The 17,884-nt window shown below is 37.9% G+C and overlaps 1 protein-coding gene across 1 annotated transcript; it reads right to left on the bottom strand.

Moving 5' to 3' along the window:
• Positions 1–10,092: 10,092 nt before the first annotated feature.
• SPINK1 (serine peptidase inhibitor Kazal type 1) lies at positions 10,093–17,483 on the bottom strand. The gene is made up of 4 exons (XM_036424929.2): positions 17,335–17,483; positions 16,356–16,387; positions 14,796–14,902; positions 10,093–10,216 (listed from the first exon to the last, which is right to left on the bottom strand). Exons 1-4 carry the CDS (start codon positions 17,387–17,389, stop codon positions 10,171–10,173), a joined length of 240 nt encoding a protein of 79 aa, XP_036280822.1. The 5' UTR covers positions 17,390–17,483; the 3' UTR covers positions 10,093–10,170.
• Positions 17,484–17,884: the final 401 nt, after the last annotated feature.

Genomic DNA, 17,884 nt, shown 5'->3' with positions numbered 1-17,884 from the left:
CACCATACGTAGTTATTACAATATTATTGACTACCAGTATATTCCCTATACTGTACTGTAAATCATTCGGACTGTTTTTATAACTGGCAATTTGACATATTAATCCCTTTCCCTTTCTTACCCATTCCCATCTGGGTATCATCAGTTTGTTCTCTGTATGAGTTTGTTTTTATTTTGTTTGTTTGTTTTATTATTTTTTACATGGATTCCACATGTAAGTGAAATGATATAGTATTTGTCTTTCTCTGATTTATTTCACTTAGCATATTATCCTGAAGGTCCATCATGTTGTTATAAATGACAAGATCTAATTTATTGTATGGCTGAATAATATTCTATTGTATATAGGTAATACACTTCTTTACCCATTCAACTATAGATGGACACTTAGGTTGCTTCCATATTTTGGCTATTGTAAATAATACTGCAGTGAACATAAGGGTGCATATGTCTTTTTTAAATTAGTGCTTTGGATTTCTTCAAATAAATAACCAGAAGTATTGCTGGGTTATATGGTGATTCTATTTTTAATGTTTTCAGGACTCTCCATGCTGTTTTCCATAGTTGCTGTACCAATTTACAATCCCACCATTAGTGTGGGAAGGTTGCCCTTTCTCCACATCCTCGCCAATACTAGTTGTTTATTGATTTATTGATGATAACCATTCTGACAGCTATGAGATGATATCTCATTATGTTGTTGTTGTTTTTTTGCATTTCCCTGATGATTAGTAATGTTGAATATTGATTTATATGCCTATATGTCATATGTATGTCCTGTCCTCTTTGAAGTAATGTCTAGTCAGGTCTGCTGAAAGTGGAGGGGAATTTTTGTTCATTTAATTGTGAACTGTGCCTACCCATTTTAAATGCTCAATAAATATTTCTTGAATGAATAAACTAGTAAATAAATATAATAGCAAGAAGTTCTGCATTGAATTATGGCTCTATAAGTTATTATAATATTTTTTCAGTTATATAATTTTTATATTTCTCAAAATTAAAAAGTAATTGTTTTACTTGTATATATGCATATTAGAATAATGTCTAATCCATATCTTAAACATACACTTAAATAAGCTATTAAAATGAAGATGTTTATGCATGCATATTCCAAGTCTAGCTTATTGCCAGTAGTATGCATGGGTTCTTTGGAAAATACTGATTTTGTACTAATAGTGTCTTCCCAGTACAAACAGTTACCAAACTTGTCTACCTCTCCTGGGACCTGTTCAACTTTGACTTCTGAATTCTATGAAATTTCTAAAAAAGTACAGGGTGTGTGTCTTGGCTCCAAAAGCAGCATTAAATTTTCAGGAGGAACCACAGCATAATGGAAGGAAGCTGCAGAATCTGGGCGCTGGAGACAGACTGCTTGGATTGAGTCCATACTTCTCGATTTGTTTTCTGAGTGACCTTGGGTAAATTGCTTAACCTCACAGTGCCTCAGTTTCTTCATTGTATGACATAATAACATTATTTACTTTATTGGATTGCTTTGAAGAGCAATGTCCATGTGGGCAAAGAGTTAGCCAGTATCTAGCATGTGATAGTAAGTAAACGGCAAGTAACATTAGCTAGTAACAGTATTAATATAATTTATAATAACTAGGATGCATAGCACATTTTTCTGGGTGTTTTCAAAACACTCATATCACTCAGGGTTATTTTAAGAACTTGTTGTTATGACTGCATACCAGCTTTCAGCAGACTATGAGGATTTCTGGAGATGTTTATCTCAGAGATAGGCCAATGTTCTGATTTCCCAAAAAAATGAAGCAAAAAAGGGAGGTTTTCAAGTAAATTTGTTTATTCCCAGTTTACTCTATTAGAGGTTATTAACATATTACATATTTAGAGAAAACTTTGAATGTAAGCAGTCAAGATTTTCTTGAGTTCACTAAGAAGAATAATACCCTTTTAACCAAATTGCATACCTTTTATCAATAGTATCAGTAAGCAAGTTAGAACTCTTTCATTATTTCTACACTCCTATGGCCAACCTTCTTATTTATGACTCCTTGCATAAGCAGATGGACACTTTTGCCTTTGCTAACCCCATTCCCTGGAAATCCCCACTTTCCCCCAAACTCTTCAATCTTCAAGATTTATCCATCATCTCCTTTAGGGAGTCTTCAGTGATATCAAGATTAGCAGTAGAACTGAGGTTCCCATTGGCCCCTGTCATGTCTTTATTGCTACACTTAGGATGTTAAATGGTAAATATTGTTTCTTTGTCTTTCTCTCCTACTTGAATGTAAGCATTTTGAGGTCAAGAATACCGTTTGTTCATTTATTGATACATTAATATTTTTTGCTCGCTACTACTGGGTAACCACTGTTCCATTACAAATTTGTTAAGTGAGATTTACATGGTAATACAAACATTTGCTCTCCTGTTGGAACAAGAAACACTTTTTCCTTTCAGGTCCTGTGCAATTGTAGATTACCCAGTTGCAGATAGCATCTTGGTTTAGGTTACCAGCAAATCGGGGACACCAAAGAAATGAGACAAGTTCTATTTCAATGAACTTTTCCAAATTTTTACAATTAGAAAGTTTACAATGTTTGTGCACATGCAAGATTTATTTTAATTTTAACTTAGTTCTTTCCTTGTCTATGGGAGACACCATAGTTTTTTTAAATCATTTTTATAGTGCTTAGGAACTCAAAATGTCTTGTCACATGCAACACAACAGTAGAAAACATGGCCCAGGTAGTGCAATAAGCACATACATCCCACAATGAACAAGACATAGTTCTTGTCCTGATGGAGCTGAGCATCTAGTGGGTGAGGAGCCAAAGAACAAGAAAACAAAACATTGCAATCATAGCAAAATGTTACAAGTGTTGTGAAACAATGAACAACTGAAAGGAAGTAAAGGGCTGAAGGTGGGAAGAGAGAAAATGACTCACTCTGGGGGTGACATTTAAACTGAAGAATGAAGTATGGGTTATGCCAATCATTTAAGAACTAAGAAAAAAGAGTTTTGGATGGAGGGATGAGCTCAGAGGAGAGAGCTCAGGAATGAGAAATATTTCTGAAGGGCAGTACAGCTGGATATGGTGAGCATGGGGAGCAATGGCATGAGACAAAGTTGGGAAGGTGGGCAGGAACCAAATAATGCAGCACCTTGGAGCCCACTGTCAGGCATGGAAGAGACATTGAAGAGTTAAAATGTGGTTCAAAGCATTGTGGGAAATGAATTGGTGGTGGACAAAAGTGGGTGTGGCATTTGGCTAGAGATTATAGTGGTTAGATGAGGGTGGTGGCAATGGATATGGAGAAAATCAGGCTGTTTCGAATGAATATATTTTAGAGGTGGCATTTGAGGACTTGCTAATGGGTTAGATGTTGGCCTGAGGGAGAGACAAATATTAAGGATAATCTTTAAAAAAGACAACTCTCTCTCTCAAGGTTGAGTCCTCATCTTCTGTAGTGAGGAAAGGCCCCAAGGATCTGGCTCTGGGAATGTTGGTGGAAACCTGATGGGGTTTTGAGCAGCCAACATTCAGGGGCCTTTCCTCCCTTTCTCCCCAGGCCTAGTATTCTTGAGAATTAGGCATTACTGACCAATCAGCGTGCTGGGAGACTCATCCCTGTGCATAAGCATCTTGGCTGAGAAGGGATTAATGAGGCCTGGAAGAACAGCAGGATTTTGACTCAAAAAAATCCCTCAGCCTTGAGAAGTGACTTGCCAGGGGGAAAAAAGGCCTTTCTCTACTCTGAGCCTCCTACATATTCCAAACCATATTCTCTTCCACAACTACTGGTTCCTAGGGCTCCTGTCCCCATTCCACCACCTTCTAATCATGAGACCTTGTAACCATATTCTTCTCTCAGCCTCATTGTTTTATCTATGAAGCCAGGTTAAAATTGTCTTTGTCTAATGAATGGATATTGAAATGAATTATGTTTGTAAATTCTTTTTACATGCCTGACATGAAGAATAATCTCTATGAATGTCAGCTATTGTATTATATTATCTCCCCCTCCCCTAACTGGAACCTTCCTTATTAAAGCCTTTAAAGCCATTCTTTTCCTCCCAGCCCCCAAATGTTTGAAAAATTTCCTTCATACTCCCACCTCAAGACCCCACAATGATACCTCAGGTCCCTCAGATGGCTGAGTACTTACTTTCCTGTGACAGACAAAGCAGGTGCAGAGGACTGAAAAGGAGGAAAGGGTAGTCAAAAAGTGCAGCTTACAGATTTCATGGTCTCATATTTATGAGCCAGCTTTATTTAAATACTTACATCCCATATGTACATTTTGTTACTCTTTGATTTGTTTCTTATGATTGGTCTGAAGTGTGAAATTGGGAGCCTGGAGCTTGCTATTCCTTCCATATTAGAAAAATATATGAATAACAAGTGTGAGTTTTGTGGGATTCCCTTCCCTACCCACCAAGGAGAACCAAACTTCGTAAGGAAATCTTTGAGATTTCTTGCATCTGCCCACAGACGCCTGCTGGGAGACTCTTGCTTAACAAGCCCCTGGTTCTAACTCCTGCTACAGCTGAGGAGGTCTTTTCTGAGGAGTCAGACTACCACTTTAAAGTAAATGGTTTGATTCTGAGTGGGGAGATGGGATGAAGGGAGGACCAAACCCAGAGAGGAGGATTTCCATTTCAAGAAAGCAGCTTTTGTCATTTTAACTCTTTTTAAATCTCTTTTCTTTTACTCAAGTCCAAATTGTTTCTCTTTTCTCAGCATCTAGAAGAAATATCTCCTTCTAATAAATTTCTCAATCCTTAACAAAATCCCAATCCATCTCTCAAATCTGTACAACTCTAAACTATTGAAATAAAATTTTAAAATAGTAAAATCAGGTCCCTCAGGCAGATTCAAAATGTGCATACCAGTGATTGATTTATTTTTATCAGAGGACCTGTAATATGTTAACACTGTGCTGAAGAGCATTTGAGAAACTAGATATTTATAGGCAATATACAAAGGAAAGGATAAGAGTGGTTTTACTTATGCAGTTTCACTTGAGCTTCAAGCCTTGAGATACAAATTTATGCCAGGATTGATCTTCATGACCTCAAATAAACTAAGCTAGTGGTTGGCCTTTTGTAGGTCCTAAAAGTAGCCCTTGTATCACCTGAATCAATGGGAATGGCCAAGAGGAAAAGCAGTGCTTTGTATCATGTGGTGTCCTAAATTCCCAAAATTCTCTGAAAAAATGACCTGGGTCTGAGTTGATGCAGTGATCTACTAGTATATGGAAATATTATAGGACAAGAGTAGGTTTGTTTCAGATACTTTTCCCTAAAGGAGGAAGAGCCTTCATGTCCCAGACCTCAATATGGGATATCAAACCCAGAAAGACTATCTTATATCTAATTGGCCTCTGTCACCTGTAATTTGGGCTCTGATTTATGGTGGCCCTTTTATGTCTCCCATATACAAGGAGGCTGGTGGGCAGAAATTACTGGGAAATACCTGATCTTGAGCATATATCTTGCTTGAAAACTGCTGTTTGAAATTTTAACCCTGCTATTTGGCTTTTGTGGATTTAACCTTCCCCAGACAAGGTCATCAGTGCTGGCACCAGGCCAGGCCTCTGGTTGAGGTCTCAAGGCCAAGTACACACTTGCTCTTTAAGAACTTTCAAAAGGGGGTCTGAAACACTCCATATTTGGGAGACAAAGAGGGTAGAATCATATAAATAGGGAGAATTCCTGCATGTTGGGGCCCAGAATTTGAGATACATTTTCCTCTGGACCCGCACATAATAAATGTAACTCCATCTCTCTAAGTATTGCTTTGTTATTCAGTTTTCTGTAACAATCTGTTTTCTACTGAGAGCTGCAGAACAAATTTCAATCATACTGTTATAAACAAACAAATAAAATGGAATAAATGGGGAGAAGGAAAATCTATTATGGGAAAATGCCAACTAATAATTATAAAAGGAATGATCTACCATTTGGCAAATTGTTATTTAGCAAACATCATCATAATATTTTTAGCCATGAGTCACCCACGGATACTAAAACTAATGAGTAAACATTTGAGGAGGAAAGGCTATCTAGATATTCAACCTATTTCCCCACAAAGTTTCTATTAATTACTAAAGAAAATAGTAAATTTACAGTGAAGAAATCTGGTTGATAATCTCTTTAATCAACTGATTGAAGTTAGCACCAAGAAAATAAGAAAGAAATCACGTGCCTCTTAACATGATATACTGAAAAGAACATCACTTCTGCGGCATTTCCACTAAAATGCTTTACTGATTCTAATTCACATGGAAACAGCAGATACATCCAAGTTGAGGGCTACCATACAAAATAGCGTGTACCCTTCAAAAATGTCAGTCATAAAATGCACTGACATTTCTCTTTCTCTGGACGAGAAAATCTTCCAGACTGACGATCAATTAGAGATGATTATTAAATGTTATGGAATCTTGGATTGAATCCTGTGGAACCAAAACAAAACAATTTTCCATAAAAGACATTCATGGCTAAATTGGCAATATTTGGATAAGGTACAATAGATTGAGTACAGGGAATTATATCAATATAGTTTCCTGATTTTGATAATTGAATTCATGAAAAAAATAGTCCTTGCTTTTAGGAAATACACAGGAGTATTTAGGGGCAAGAACATAGTGTATGTAACATTTTTCTATAGGTTTTCTCTTTTTCCTCTCCACTGATTCTTTCTCAACCACCCCCATCTCCCACTGACTCCTAGTGTTGGTAGAGTGATATTCACAGAAATCTCAACCTCATAGGATACATATGGGAAAGAAAAATCCCCTTCTCCCTCCTAACAGTCTTCTAGTCTCCTTCTAGCATTCTCTCCCTTTCCCCTGCCTCATTCGTTGGCTGACTGGTCAGGCAGCAATGAGGTTTGCATAGTTTCACCTCTATTATCAAATCAAAGATAAAAGGGTGGATTTGAAGCCGAGACACAACACTTTCTTGTATCTTAACCCATCAAGAGTTTTCTAGAATGCACCCTCATGACTTCTACTTCAGTATAAGAGACAGCCTGAGAGAGGGAGTTTTATGCTGCTTTTCAGGTAGGCAGGACTCTGACCTCTGCCCACTCAAAATTCTTAGTGTCATTTTCTTCAAGGGGACATTTTATCATGTGGGAAATAAGTCATCTTCTTTATTCCTGGGGCTAGAAGTTCCTTTAAAATCCTCAATAAGTTTTTTACAACACCAATATTGGAATCTGCAGTTGAGAATCCACTATTATGCGCTCCTTCTCCAGGGAAGAACATTTAGATATAATCTAACTTGCTCCTTTAGACTTTATTGTATGCAAAATACTTCCATTCCATGATGAATGTCTCTCCCTCCCAATAGCATAACCAGATCTCTCTGAATTTGACCTTCCGGGCTGAGATGTTTTGTGTGTTTATTAGATTATGTGAGCTCTCTGGCGTCTCTGCTCTACTGTTCCTCCTAAGAGCCTTAACTATTGGACAGTACCTGTAGGTCATAACCAACCATAGACAACACATCAACTTAAGTGGAGTCAGGGGAATGCAGTTGTCTGGGCACCTCCAGTGCCTGCCCCTCATGCTCCCATGACTCAGCCTCAGCATGGATGAAGTAATAGAGAAATATAGCAGAACTGTGAGTTTCATTTCAGACACTTTGCCCTTTCTTTGCCCAAATGAATAAAGCAGGAGCTAGAAGAGGTAGGAAATGAAATGTAATCTCTGTCTCCTCCCTTTGTCTCCTGAGAACCTGCTCCACGGTTTTTTTGTGATAGGAGTCCTCAGTTGAGTTTTTAAGGACTGGGGGATTATCAGCCTGAACCTGGTCCAGTAATAATTCTCATTGTTGACCAATTTTATTATATAATTATTCTCAGAGGGAGTACAGTTCAAATGCTCTTTAGTGTCTACTTATATAATGTGTGGAGAGCAGGCATGTTCATGGCATACTCAGCCTCAGGGCACCTTATGTGCCATGCCAACTCAGCCAGATTCAGTGACCCTGAGAGGGGGCAGTGAAGGATTGAGAAAAGACAGACAAAAGAATGAAAGCTGGCTCTGGTTGGGATGCTGCCTCTCTGATGGAGAGACAGCATTATGGACTATAAGCCTTGTCTTTATTTTATAGCCAGATGCCATAGGCAAAATAAGGGCATGGTCAAGATGTTTACAATGTTCTCCTGGGTTTTGAACTTACTCAATTACATGCACCCGATCAAGCTTTGTATACTTGCAGCCTATATCACTTAGGCACATGGGGCCACGTGTTAAGACCATTGGTTGAACTTACAACTATAGCTATTGGCTATAATTGTGTTGGGTGGGCTCTATTCTCCAAGCTGAGACTTGCACGTGGCCAAGAGAGGATTGTGCCCTCTCATTAGTCCGAGGCTTAAACCTGTCCAAATAGCCGCTCTCCACAATAATGGGGTTATTAAAAAGCCCAATTCTGCCTTTCACCTCCTCCTGCCTCACAATTCTCACTGCATTGGCACTGGTGTGATTTTCTACCAGCCCTTATTGAAAGGAAATACCTCATGGATGGTGCAGCATTAGGAATATGTTCTCTGAAATGGGAGAGAGTTCCCTGCAATTAAGCATTTCAAAAGGGAGCCTCAAGTGAAAAGGGCAGTGAGAATAAGGCTAATCAGGTCAAGGTGAGCAAATGCGGCAAGAACAAGTTAAACATGGGCAAGTTTACTACAGGATCCAGATGATCATACAGAAAATGTTAGATATTTAGGAAGAAGCCTTTTAGTCAGGCTCTCCCATTCATATTTAAGCCTGAGAACCAGTATTTTTAATTACAGAATTTCTCATAGTCTTCAATGCATGCATCATCCCTGGTTTAAGTGGTGAAAGTTATTGATTTTGTATTTACTTAATAACTTAAAAAAAATCCAGGTTTTATGTAGAAGACCTGATTGATTTGTGGCCTAATATGAACACTAAAATATAGGAGGTCACTTAAATAGCTCTGTCTCATTCCAACGAAATATATTTTCCATTGACTGCACACTGAGAAATGTAGCAACACTAATGCAGACTCCTTTGGTTACATATGGTGAGAAGCAAACCTTGGCTCATCAATCATTCTTTCCCAGTGGCTTCGAGTAAATGAATGCAGTGCTCTGTCTTAGAAATGACTCTGTCCCAGTTTTCCTGAAACATCAATTTAAAAAAAAAAACTCCCTTGTTTGCAGCCAGGAGGATATGCTCATTTAAATGAAGTTGATCTGGGGAGACATATGGACATGTCTTAAACCTGGTCTGCCTGGGGCAACAGATACATTCAGCCAGAAATACTGAGAACACAGCAGTGTAAATAGGTAATTACAAGATTTAGAAGCTGGGTCGGGTGAGTGCCTAGGTTAACCTGGTACTTGACATGGAAGATTGAAGAGCTTTGTTGGGAGGGAAGGGAACACTAAAAATGGTCTCAATATGGGTATGATCTGAGCATCCTACCCTAATGCTTGATTTGTTTTCGCTTTGCTCCTCCTTCCAAATCTCAGGTACCATGGAAAGCCTTAGTCACTAATAGGATGTTAGCTCTGCTGAGGAAGAATTACAGCTGAATGCAGAGGCTATTCCACAGCATAGTTGAGAAAATGTAGCCTTTTTGGTTTCCTCAATAATTCGGAGTCTCTTTGAGAAAATTGTGTGTCTCCTGAAATCTTTACTCTTAAGATAGAGGAAAATCTTAAGACTAAATTTTTTTTGCCATATAGACAGCTCCTTGAATTCTTACATATGTGTACCTAGACCACTGCCAGGTAAATAGATGCTCAATTAAATCCCAAGGAAAACCTAAAGGAATTATTTCATTAGTGAAAGGTGATAGGTGATGGGTAACATGTTTCTGGACTAGTTTTCCACCTGTTTCTGAAAATGCTATCTAGTCCTAAATGTATTGATGATCAACTGTGTCCTGTCACTTAAATATCTAGAGTCCTATTTCCTAAGATATGTCCTCAGAATGTGAGGAAGATGGGAGAGCAAAAAGGAAACCATGAAGGAAACTCTGTCTGAAATTACCAGATTACTGGATTTTGTAAACTTGGTTCTCTGTCCCCACTCTAATCAAACATGCCTTTAGGAATAAAGTATACGGGAACCACGGGAAGTATTTAGATGCATTTTATTTAGCAATCAGGCAGTGGGTATCATGGTGACCTTACAGGATTTCAGAACCTTGGTTCTCAGCAAGGCCCATGTTTTTTAATGAGGACAGGAACCTCGCGCTTCCTGTAGAAAAGATTGGGGAAAAAATTAGTTTAACCTCTGCTGACAAAGTGACAATGAAAAAAAAAAAAAATGAAAAAATTTTAGCGTTATTTAAATTAAAGGTGTTTTTTTTAATGTATTTATTAGAGAGAGAGAGAGAGAGAGAGAGAGAGAGAGAGAGAGAGAGAACCACTTTCCATTGATTTATGCATTCATTGGTTGGTTCTTGTATGTGCCCTGATTGGAAATAGAACCAGCAATCTTGGTGTCTCAGGATGAGGTTCTAACCAGCTGAGCTACCTGAATTGGTTAGAGATTTATCCCCATTTCTCTTTCTTTCATGCACTTATTCATTAATTCATCAAATATTGATTGAGAACTATTACATACACTAAGAGAATAGCAGAAAGAAAGAAAAATGTCTGTCCCTGTAGTTCTGGTGGGAATTACAGTGAACCTCTGAAATTAATATCTAATCCATCGTTCCTGGTGTCATTGTCCTGATCACCATGTTTCCAGGTTGAGAAAGTGGGCTCTGCAGGACCTTCTAACTGATTGATCTTTTCCCTTAAAATGCTTCTGGCATTCATATTTGTGAGATCTCACAAAAGGAAGTAATTTCTCTGTCCCATATGTTACCTGCTAGCTCTAAGCATCCTCCCTTCCTGATACTTTTCTGCTCCCCCCACCCCACACCACCTTTCCCAAACTGGTTTCCTCTTCCCTGAGCCAAATATTTATAAATATTTTAATTGTTCCTTGTGAGGTTGTGTCCAGATCTCTCATTATCTATTCATCCTTTCCTTGAATATACTAGCTTATAAAATTTTTTTTATTTCTCTATTACTTGAGGACATGTAACTCATATATCTTTACAAATGTATTTATCTGAAACCTGAAGATTCTTCATTTTAAGATTTTTTGATGCTTATTGTCCTATAATTATTAACCACTCATAATACTTGCAGCATATGCAAGCACGAGCATCTAAACAGAGCATCCTAGTTCACTTCTTTTCTCTAACTGTGCTGTCCAGCACACTAGACACTATCCACATATGGCTATTTAAATTTAAATCAGTTAAAACTAACTGATATTAAACTTGGTTGTATTAGCCACATTTTAAGTACTTGGGGCAGGGGCTTCCCTATTGGATAGCACAGACGTAGTGCATTTCTGTCATTGTTGTGCTGGAGAGTGCTGAAAAGAATGCACTAGTTCAAAGTCCTAAAGAAGACATAGAAGAAATAGGAAAAGGACCTTACTAAATATATCTTCCAGGAGCATAATGGTCAAGGAGATAAAAGTCTTCTTTGTCTCCCCATCACAAAACCCAACAACTAGGGCAGTGGTCGGCAAACTCATTAGTCAACAGAGCCAAATATCAACAGTACAATGATTGAAATTTCTTTTGAGAGCCAAATTTTTTAAACTTAAATTATATAAGTAGGTACATTGTTATTAACTTAATTAGGGTATGTGGTAGTTTGTGGAAGAGCCACACTCAAGGGGCCAAAGAACTAGGGGTTAAGTTGTTAAGTATACATTTATCTGGTGCTTTTAATGGGCAATAGACAGGCAATATGTACATTTGAAAAGATGTTGCACTTAAGAAAGCTACGTTTTCTCCGTACATTTAAAAATGAGAAGTTAGCCGAAACCAATTTGGCTCAGTGGATAGAGCACCGGCCTGTGGACTGAAAGGTCCTGGGTTCGATTCCGGTCAAGGACATATATAATACATTGGTTGCGGGCACATCCCCAGTAGGGGGCATACAGGAGGCAGCTGGTCGATGTTTCTCTCTCATCGATGTTTCTAGCTCTCTATCCCTCTCCCTTCCTCTCTGTAAAAAATCAATAAAATATATTTAAAAAAATAAAAATGAGAAGTTATATTTTCTGGCAATCAAATGTTCTTCCCAAATTTACCATACATATATATTTTTTAAATAATAGAAACAGTAAGCAGGGCTGGTGAGTTTGAAAATCTAAGGGAAAACTGTGGTGTCACTTTTGTATTTCACTCTATATATTGGGCCTTTTGGTCTTGGCACTTGGAAATTTCCCAAGTCTCAAGGCTGTTCTATTGCTTTCTCCTCCCCTTGGATAGAAACATGATGTTTGTCCTTAATGTCAACAACATAGGTCATGAGAAAATTAACAAGTGGTTTAAAGTTCCTCTTAGCAATTTTTTTACAATATGTTTTTATTGATTTTAGAAAGAGAGGAAGGGAGAGGGAGAAGGAGAAACACTAATTGGTTGCTTTCTGTATGCAACCAGGGATTACACCCAACCAGGGATTGCACTGGCAACTTGGGTCTGTGCCCTGACTGGGAGTTGAACTGATGGCCTTTCAGTGCACAGGATGATGCTCAACCAACTAAGACACACTGGCCAGTGCCTCTTATAAGTCTTTAAAGTGGAATTAAATTCATCACAAAGCCAGCACCTAATGTTTTGGGTTTAAAACTTTAGGATATTATTTCTGTCTCCCTACAGGAGGGAAGAAATGGACTATTTCCACAATCCTTCTTAAACACTGAGAATTTTCTGAAATGATTTAAAGCAGACCAAGAAGTGGGTCGTGTTATAGAGAATTTATACAGTGGATTAATGGAAATGTATGTAGTCACTTGAGCCTAAATCAACGTTTTAATAGCAAATCAGTTTCATGATAACTGAGTCTTCCAGGTCACTTGTGGGATATCTGTTGTTTTGACCATTTTACATCTTTAACCTGAAATAATATATATATCATTTCATATATATATTTGATTTTTACAGAGAGGAAGGGAGAGGGATAGAGTGTTAGATCAGCTGCATCCTGTACATTCCTTACAAGGTATGCGCCCCCAATCAAGTATGTGCTCTTGGCTAAAATCTAACCTAGGACCCTTGAATCCGCAGGCCAACACTCTATCCACTGAGCCAAATGAGTTAGGGCTACCTGAAATACTTGTTAATGCTACTAAAATTCAGTGCCCTGTTGAAATAATATCCCTTTCATGGATCCTTTCGTGACCCTTTTAGTAAGAAGAAATCTGTGTCTTTTCTTCTCTCCTATAGCAGGTTGCTCATAGCTCATGTGATGACATTTGTCACAAGTTGCAAGAAGCTTCTTTGTGCTCATGACCTATTTTCTCTTATTCATAAGCTCAAGAACAGAGGTGACTAGCACAATGCCTGGCACATGTTGAGTGTTCAGCAGCTGAGTAGGATAGAAAATCTATGGCAAATCTATTTCTCTGAGTGCTTGACTCTGGTTCCAGTCACTGACCTATAATCACTTCAGAAAATGAGCTTCATTGAGACTGGCTCTCAAGTTAATAAATAAAAGAATTACAAAAGTATTTTTGGTAACCTAATCTATATAATTCATACTTGAATATTTAAGGTTTTAGTAAACACAATCATTACTATCATCCAGAATGACATTTTAAATTTAAGGGTATTTTGAGTATATGAGTTTTTAAAAAATACAGATTATCTACTGTTTTGCTGTAAAAGCATGAGTTTTTATCACACAAGTGATTTTTTAAATTCATGAACCATTCAAACACTTTTCCTCCTCTATTTCATTATCCTTGATACATTTTATGTTGTACCATATTATTAATTCCTGTCTCTCTTTTGTTCATTTCCTCCCTCCCCCTTCTTATTTCTCTCCTATATGGCATAAAGAAAGCCTCCAAACATTTACAAACCCTAGCAGGCATAATTCGTTGTTTTTAATTTTCTGCTCTCAAGCATGGTGCTCAGCACTCTATTAGCATTGAGTATAAGTGAATTGAGAGATGAAACAGGTTGGAATTTCTTCTGTATCTCACAAATCCTCAGTCTGGTACTTGACTTTGAAGCATAGCAGGAAGAGCAAGGATTAGGTCCCAGCTCTGCAATTACTGCTGGTGATCTCAAGCAAGTTACATAGAGTAAAACTGAGTTTCAATTTATCCATGTGTATAATGGGCTTATTATTATCCTTCTATATAATAAAAGGCTAATATGCAAATCGACTGAATGGTGGAACTACCTGTTGCTATGATGCATATTGACCACCAGGAGGCAGACACTCAACACAGGAGCCAATCTCACGATTGGTGAGCACAGCATTGGTGACAGGGGTCCCGGACTGTGAGAGGGTGTAGTCTGGGCTAGGGAACCCCCCACCCCCCAGTGCACAAATGTTGTGCACTGGGCCTCTAGTTTACCTCATAGAATCTGTGTGACTATTAAGTGTCTAGTACAATGTGCGACAGAATAAATATTTCCCATCAACACACACACACACACACAGAGACACATACACACACACACATTCGCACTCCTATATATATATATACACACACACACACACACACACACACACACACACATATATATATATATATATATATATATATATATATATAATCATATCATATATATAATAATAAGAAAAAAAGATTGAAAATTATTTTTAGAAAACTAGATGTTTTGTTTCTCTCATGGTAAGATGGATAATATTGGTATATTGTTTGGGGCTTCAAGGGATAAGATATATGAAATTTGAAGACAACCATCTTAACATAGATTTTAAAAGAAATTTAAGTTTGTACTTACTTATTTTCCATACATAACTCGCATTCATTAGAATAAGTTTGCCCATCAGTCCCGCAGATGGGGTTATATATCCTGGTGCATCCATTCACATTACTGTTACATACAGCCTAAAATGGAATTAAGCAGAATCATTTTCCATTCGTTGAGTTTATAGCAAAATTTTCAAAGTGCTCTTTACCTCCTTGGAGTTGCTTAGCTTAAAGATGAAAGCATGATTGTATAGGGAGAGTGATACTAAGAGAAAGAATTAAAGATTTTGAGTTAGAAAGCCTGGTTTAAAGTAATGCCTATGTTATTTACAAATTGTCTGACGTTGGTAAATTTCTTGGTGTCTCTGAACCTCAGTCTCTTTATCTGCAAAATGGGAATGAAATTATCTATCTCATAATGGTTTTATGACATTTTAATCAGGTGAGTGAATAATGTTCAAGTTTATAATTACTGCAGCTGCTAGCTTCTCTCAGGTCAGCCACACCTTGAGCATGTTCTTCTTTGCACACTGTAGTCCATTCTCTTTGTCACTTGAAGACACTAGGTGTCTTACACCCTTGGAGTCTTTGCACAGCCTATTTCCTCTATGTCAATAAGAACTAGCAATTATTCAATGACTACTAACTGTCCAGAGGCTGTCCTAAATGCTTTTCATTTGTTATTCTATTTAAAAACCAACAACTATTCAATGAACTTTTTATTATACTCTTCTTCTGGTAAAGACAATGAGGCACATACATAAACCACCCGTGGCCACACAGGTATTAATTCTGGATCCAGGATTCAAATCTAGTCAATGTAGATTCTGAGCTTAGCTCTTAGCCACTTCATTCTACCACCAGCATGTCAAACTCTCCTTTATTTAAAAGGAGGCTTGCGGCCCGCCAGCCAAGAGTTTGACTTGCTTGCTTTACCACTTCTCCTCACCAGTTGCACTTTGCTAACACTCATTTGCACTTCATGGCTCAAAATAAACCTTTCTTACTTAGGGGCACTTTCTCTGATCACTCTAACTAAGCTAGGTTCCTAATGGTACCAGACCTTCTTTATAACACTTATAAAAAATGTAATAATTTATTTACTATGTACTTTTGTTTTGTCATCTATCTAGGTATAAATATAATGAGAAGAGGGACAGTTATTTAATATAGAGACAGGATATTTTTAGATGTTTGGTGTAGAATACCTTTTCTAGAGAAAGAACCTAGTTTATTGTATTCCTCTGCTCATTATTAAATAGAGCTCCACCTTGGATATCTGGAGCTTTTGGAGTGAGGTTAATAAGGCTTCCACTCCAAAACCTTGTTCTACCAGATACCCCCAGCATATATAAAACCCTTTCACAGCAAGCACTGTGTGACTACATAGAAACTGCTTGTATGTCAGTGAATTTGTCCTTTAACATGAGCCCCTGTGGGGGAACTACTGTTGGCATCTACCTGTAGTATGTTAAGCTTCACTAACATTCATACTTCTCATCTGGACTTCAGGCTAAACTGTAAGGTGACCATTAGAGTATTCTTTGATTGGAACCATCCTGAGAAATAAGATATTACAAATTGTCTTTACCTTTGTTCCTGGGACATCAGCTTTAGCGTTACCTAGAAAACAAGTCAGACATGGGAAGTTGAGTCCTGAATTGGAGAAACTAGATCTATTCAAAATTCTCTGCTTCCTTTGAAGACAATGACTTCTTTGCTGGCCTCTTTCACTCCCCACTCCTTCTATTCCTATTTTCTCTCAAGGACATCTCATTGGTGTCCACTCACTCTCTCCTCGATGAAAACTCTCGAAAAATTAAGCAAAAATTTGATTATGACCAAAGTATCTTAATTTGGTATTTGAAAAAAGTTGGCCCATTTCCTTGAAAATAGAAATGATGTGTTTACTGATTGAAATGTATCAGGGATTGAGCAAATATCTTCTGAATGCTCACTGACATTCCCACAACCAGTTATATAAACTTTGATCTCACTGTTAGTGATATAGGAAGTATAAGTATCTTTATCTCAGTTTATTGGTAAACTTCATATAGCTAACAATGCAATAGTTACCACTAGCAGTAACCAGGTATTCTGATGTAAAACTAACTTTTACAATTCCATTTAAGTCTCCTTTTAAGCAATGTTTAAGAAATGTTGTTCTTGCCGAAACCGGTTTAGCTCAATGGATAGAGCGTCAGGTTTGATTCCGGTCAAGGGCATGTACCTTGGTTGTGGGCATATCCCCGGTAGGGGGTGTGCAAGAGGCAGCTGATTGATGACTCTCTCTCATCGATGTTTCTAACTCTCTATCTCTCTCCCTTCCTCTCTGTACAAAATCAATAAAATATATTAAAAAACAAACAAACAAACAAAAAAAGAAATGTTGTTCTTGTTTTATATTAAAATTCCTCTTTCTACAATCCTCATCCAGTGAACTTACTTCATCTCATTGGGACGGAAAGCTGTTCAAGCCTAGACTCTTAAGTCCAGAAGGTAATGTGCCCAGTAAAGCAACAGGTCAAAAGCTTTTATTAAAGTCAGAAAAAATATGCAAAATTACTTACCAGACAAACTCAACAGGGCCAAGGCACTGAGGAAAAATATGGCTGTTACCTTCATGGCTGAAGTTTTGTGTCCAGAGCGGAAAACTGCAATGAACTTACCACTTCTCTTCCGAGCCCTTGGGCTGGAAGGGCTATATAAGCAGTGGCAACCCAGGCTCCACCTACTGCCCTGTGTCACGGGTCTCTTTGGTTATTGATTGACTTCACAGTGTAACCTCGCCTCCAGGTCTGGGTAATGTCACCTGTGTACGAAAGCTGAAAGGAATACCATGGGCCTGGAATGTGCAAGGCCAAAATCCTGGCAGGAAAAGAGTTCTGGTGGTTAGTCACTTCTCTCCCTTGTCTCCTCTGTGATTTGAGAAGACATTGTTTTTCCTCAGCCCCCATTTTTTCTTCCGTTAGGTGAACTCAAAGGTCCCTTGTACTCTGTAGTTCTGGATATCTGAGCAGCTGTGGATATGTTATAAATCCTCTCCATTCTTTTTTGCTTTTCTTCAGCTTTTCCCTTTTTTATTCTTTCTCTATTTTTATGTCACCCATTCACAAAGCC

Source organism: Pipistrellus kuhlii, unplaced genomic scaffold, assembly GCF_014108245.1.
Source record: "Pipistrellus kuhlii isolate mPipKuh1 unplaced genomic scaffold, mPipKuh1.p scaffold_m20_p_8, whole genome shotgun sequence".
Lineage (NCBI taxonomy): Eukaryota > Metazoa > Chordata > Mammalia > Chiroptera > Vespertilionidae > Pipistrellus > Pipistrellus kuhlii.
The sequence above is the reverse complement of the archived record's forward strand: the minus strand, read 5'-3'. Positions and strand labels throughout refer to the sequence as shown.

Bases quoted from the DNA above. Each gene is read 5' to 3' on its own strand.
- SPINK1 (XM_036424929.2), bottom strand. From the start codon at position 17,389: ATGAAGGTAACAGCCATATTTTTCCTCAGTGCCTTGGCCCTGTTGAGT. The intron at 16,388-17,334 runs GTAAGTAATTTT...CTTGTTTTCTAG, and splicing joins GGCCCTGTTGAGTTTGTCTG to GTAACGCTAAAGCTGATGTC. The intron at 14,903-16,355 runs GTAAAGACAATT...ATTCCATTTTAG, and splicing joins CTGATGTCCCAGGAACAAAG to GCTGTATGTAACAGTAATGT.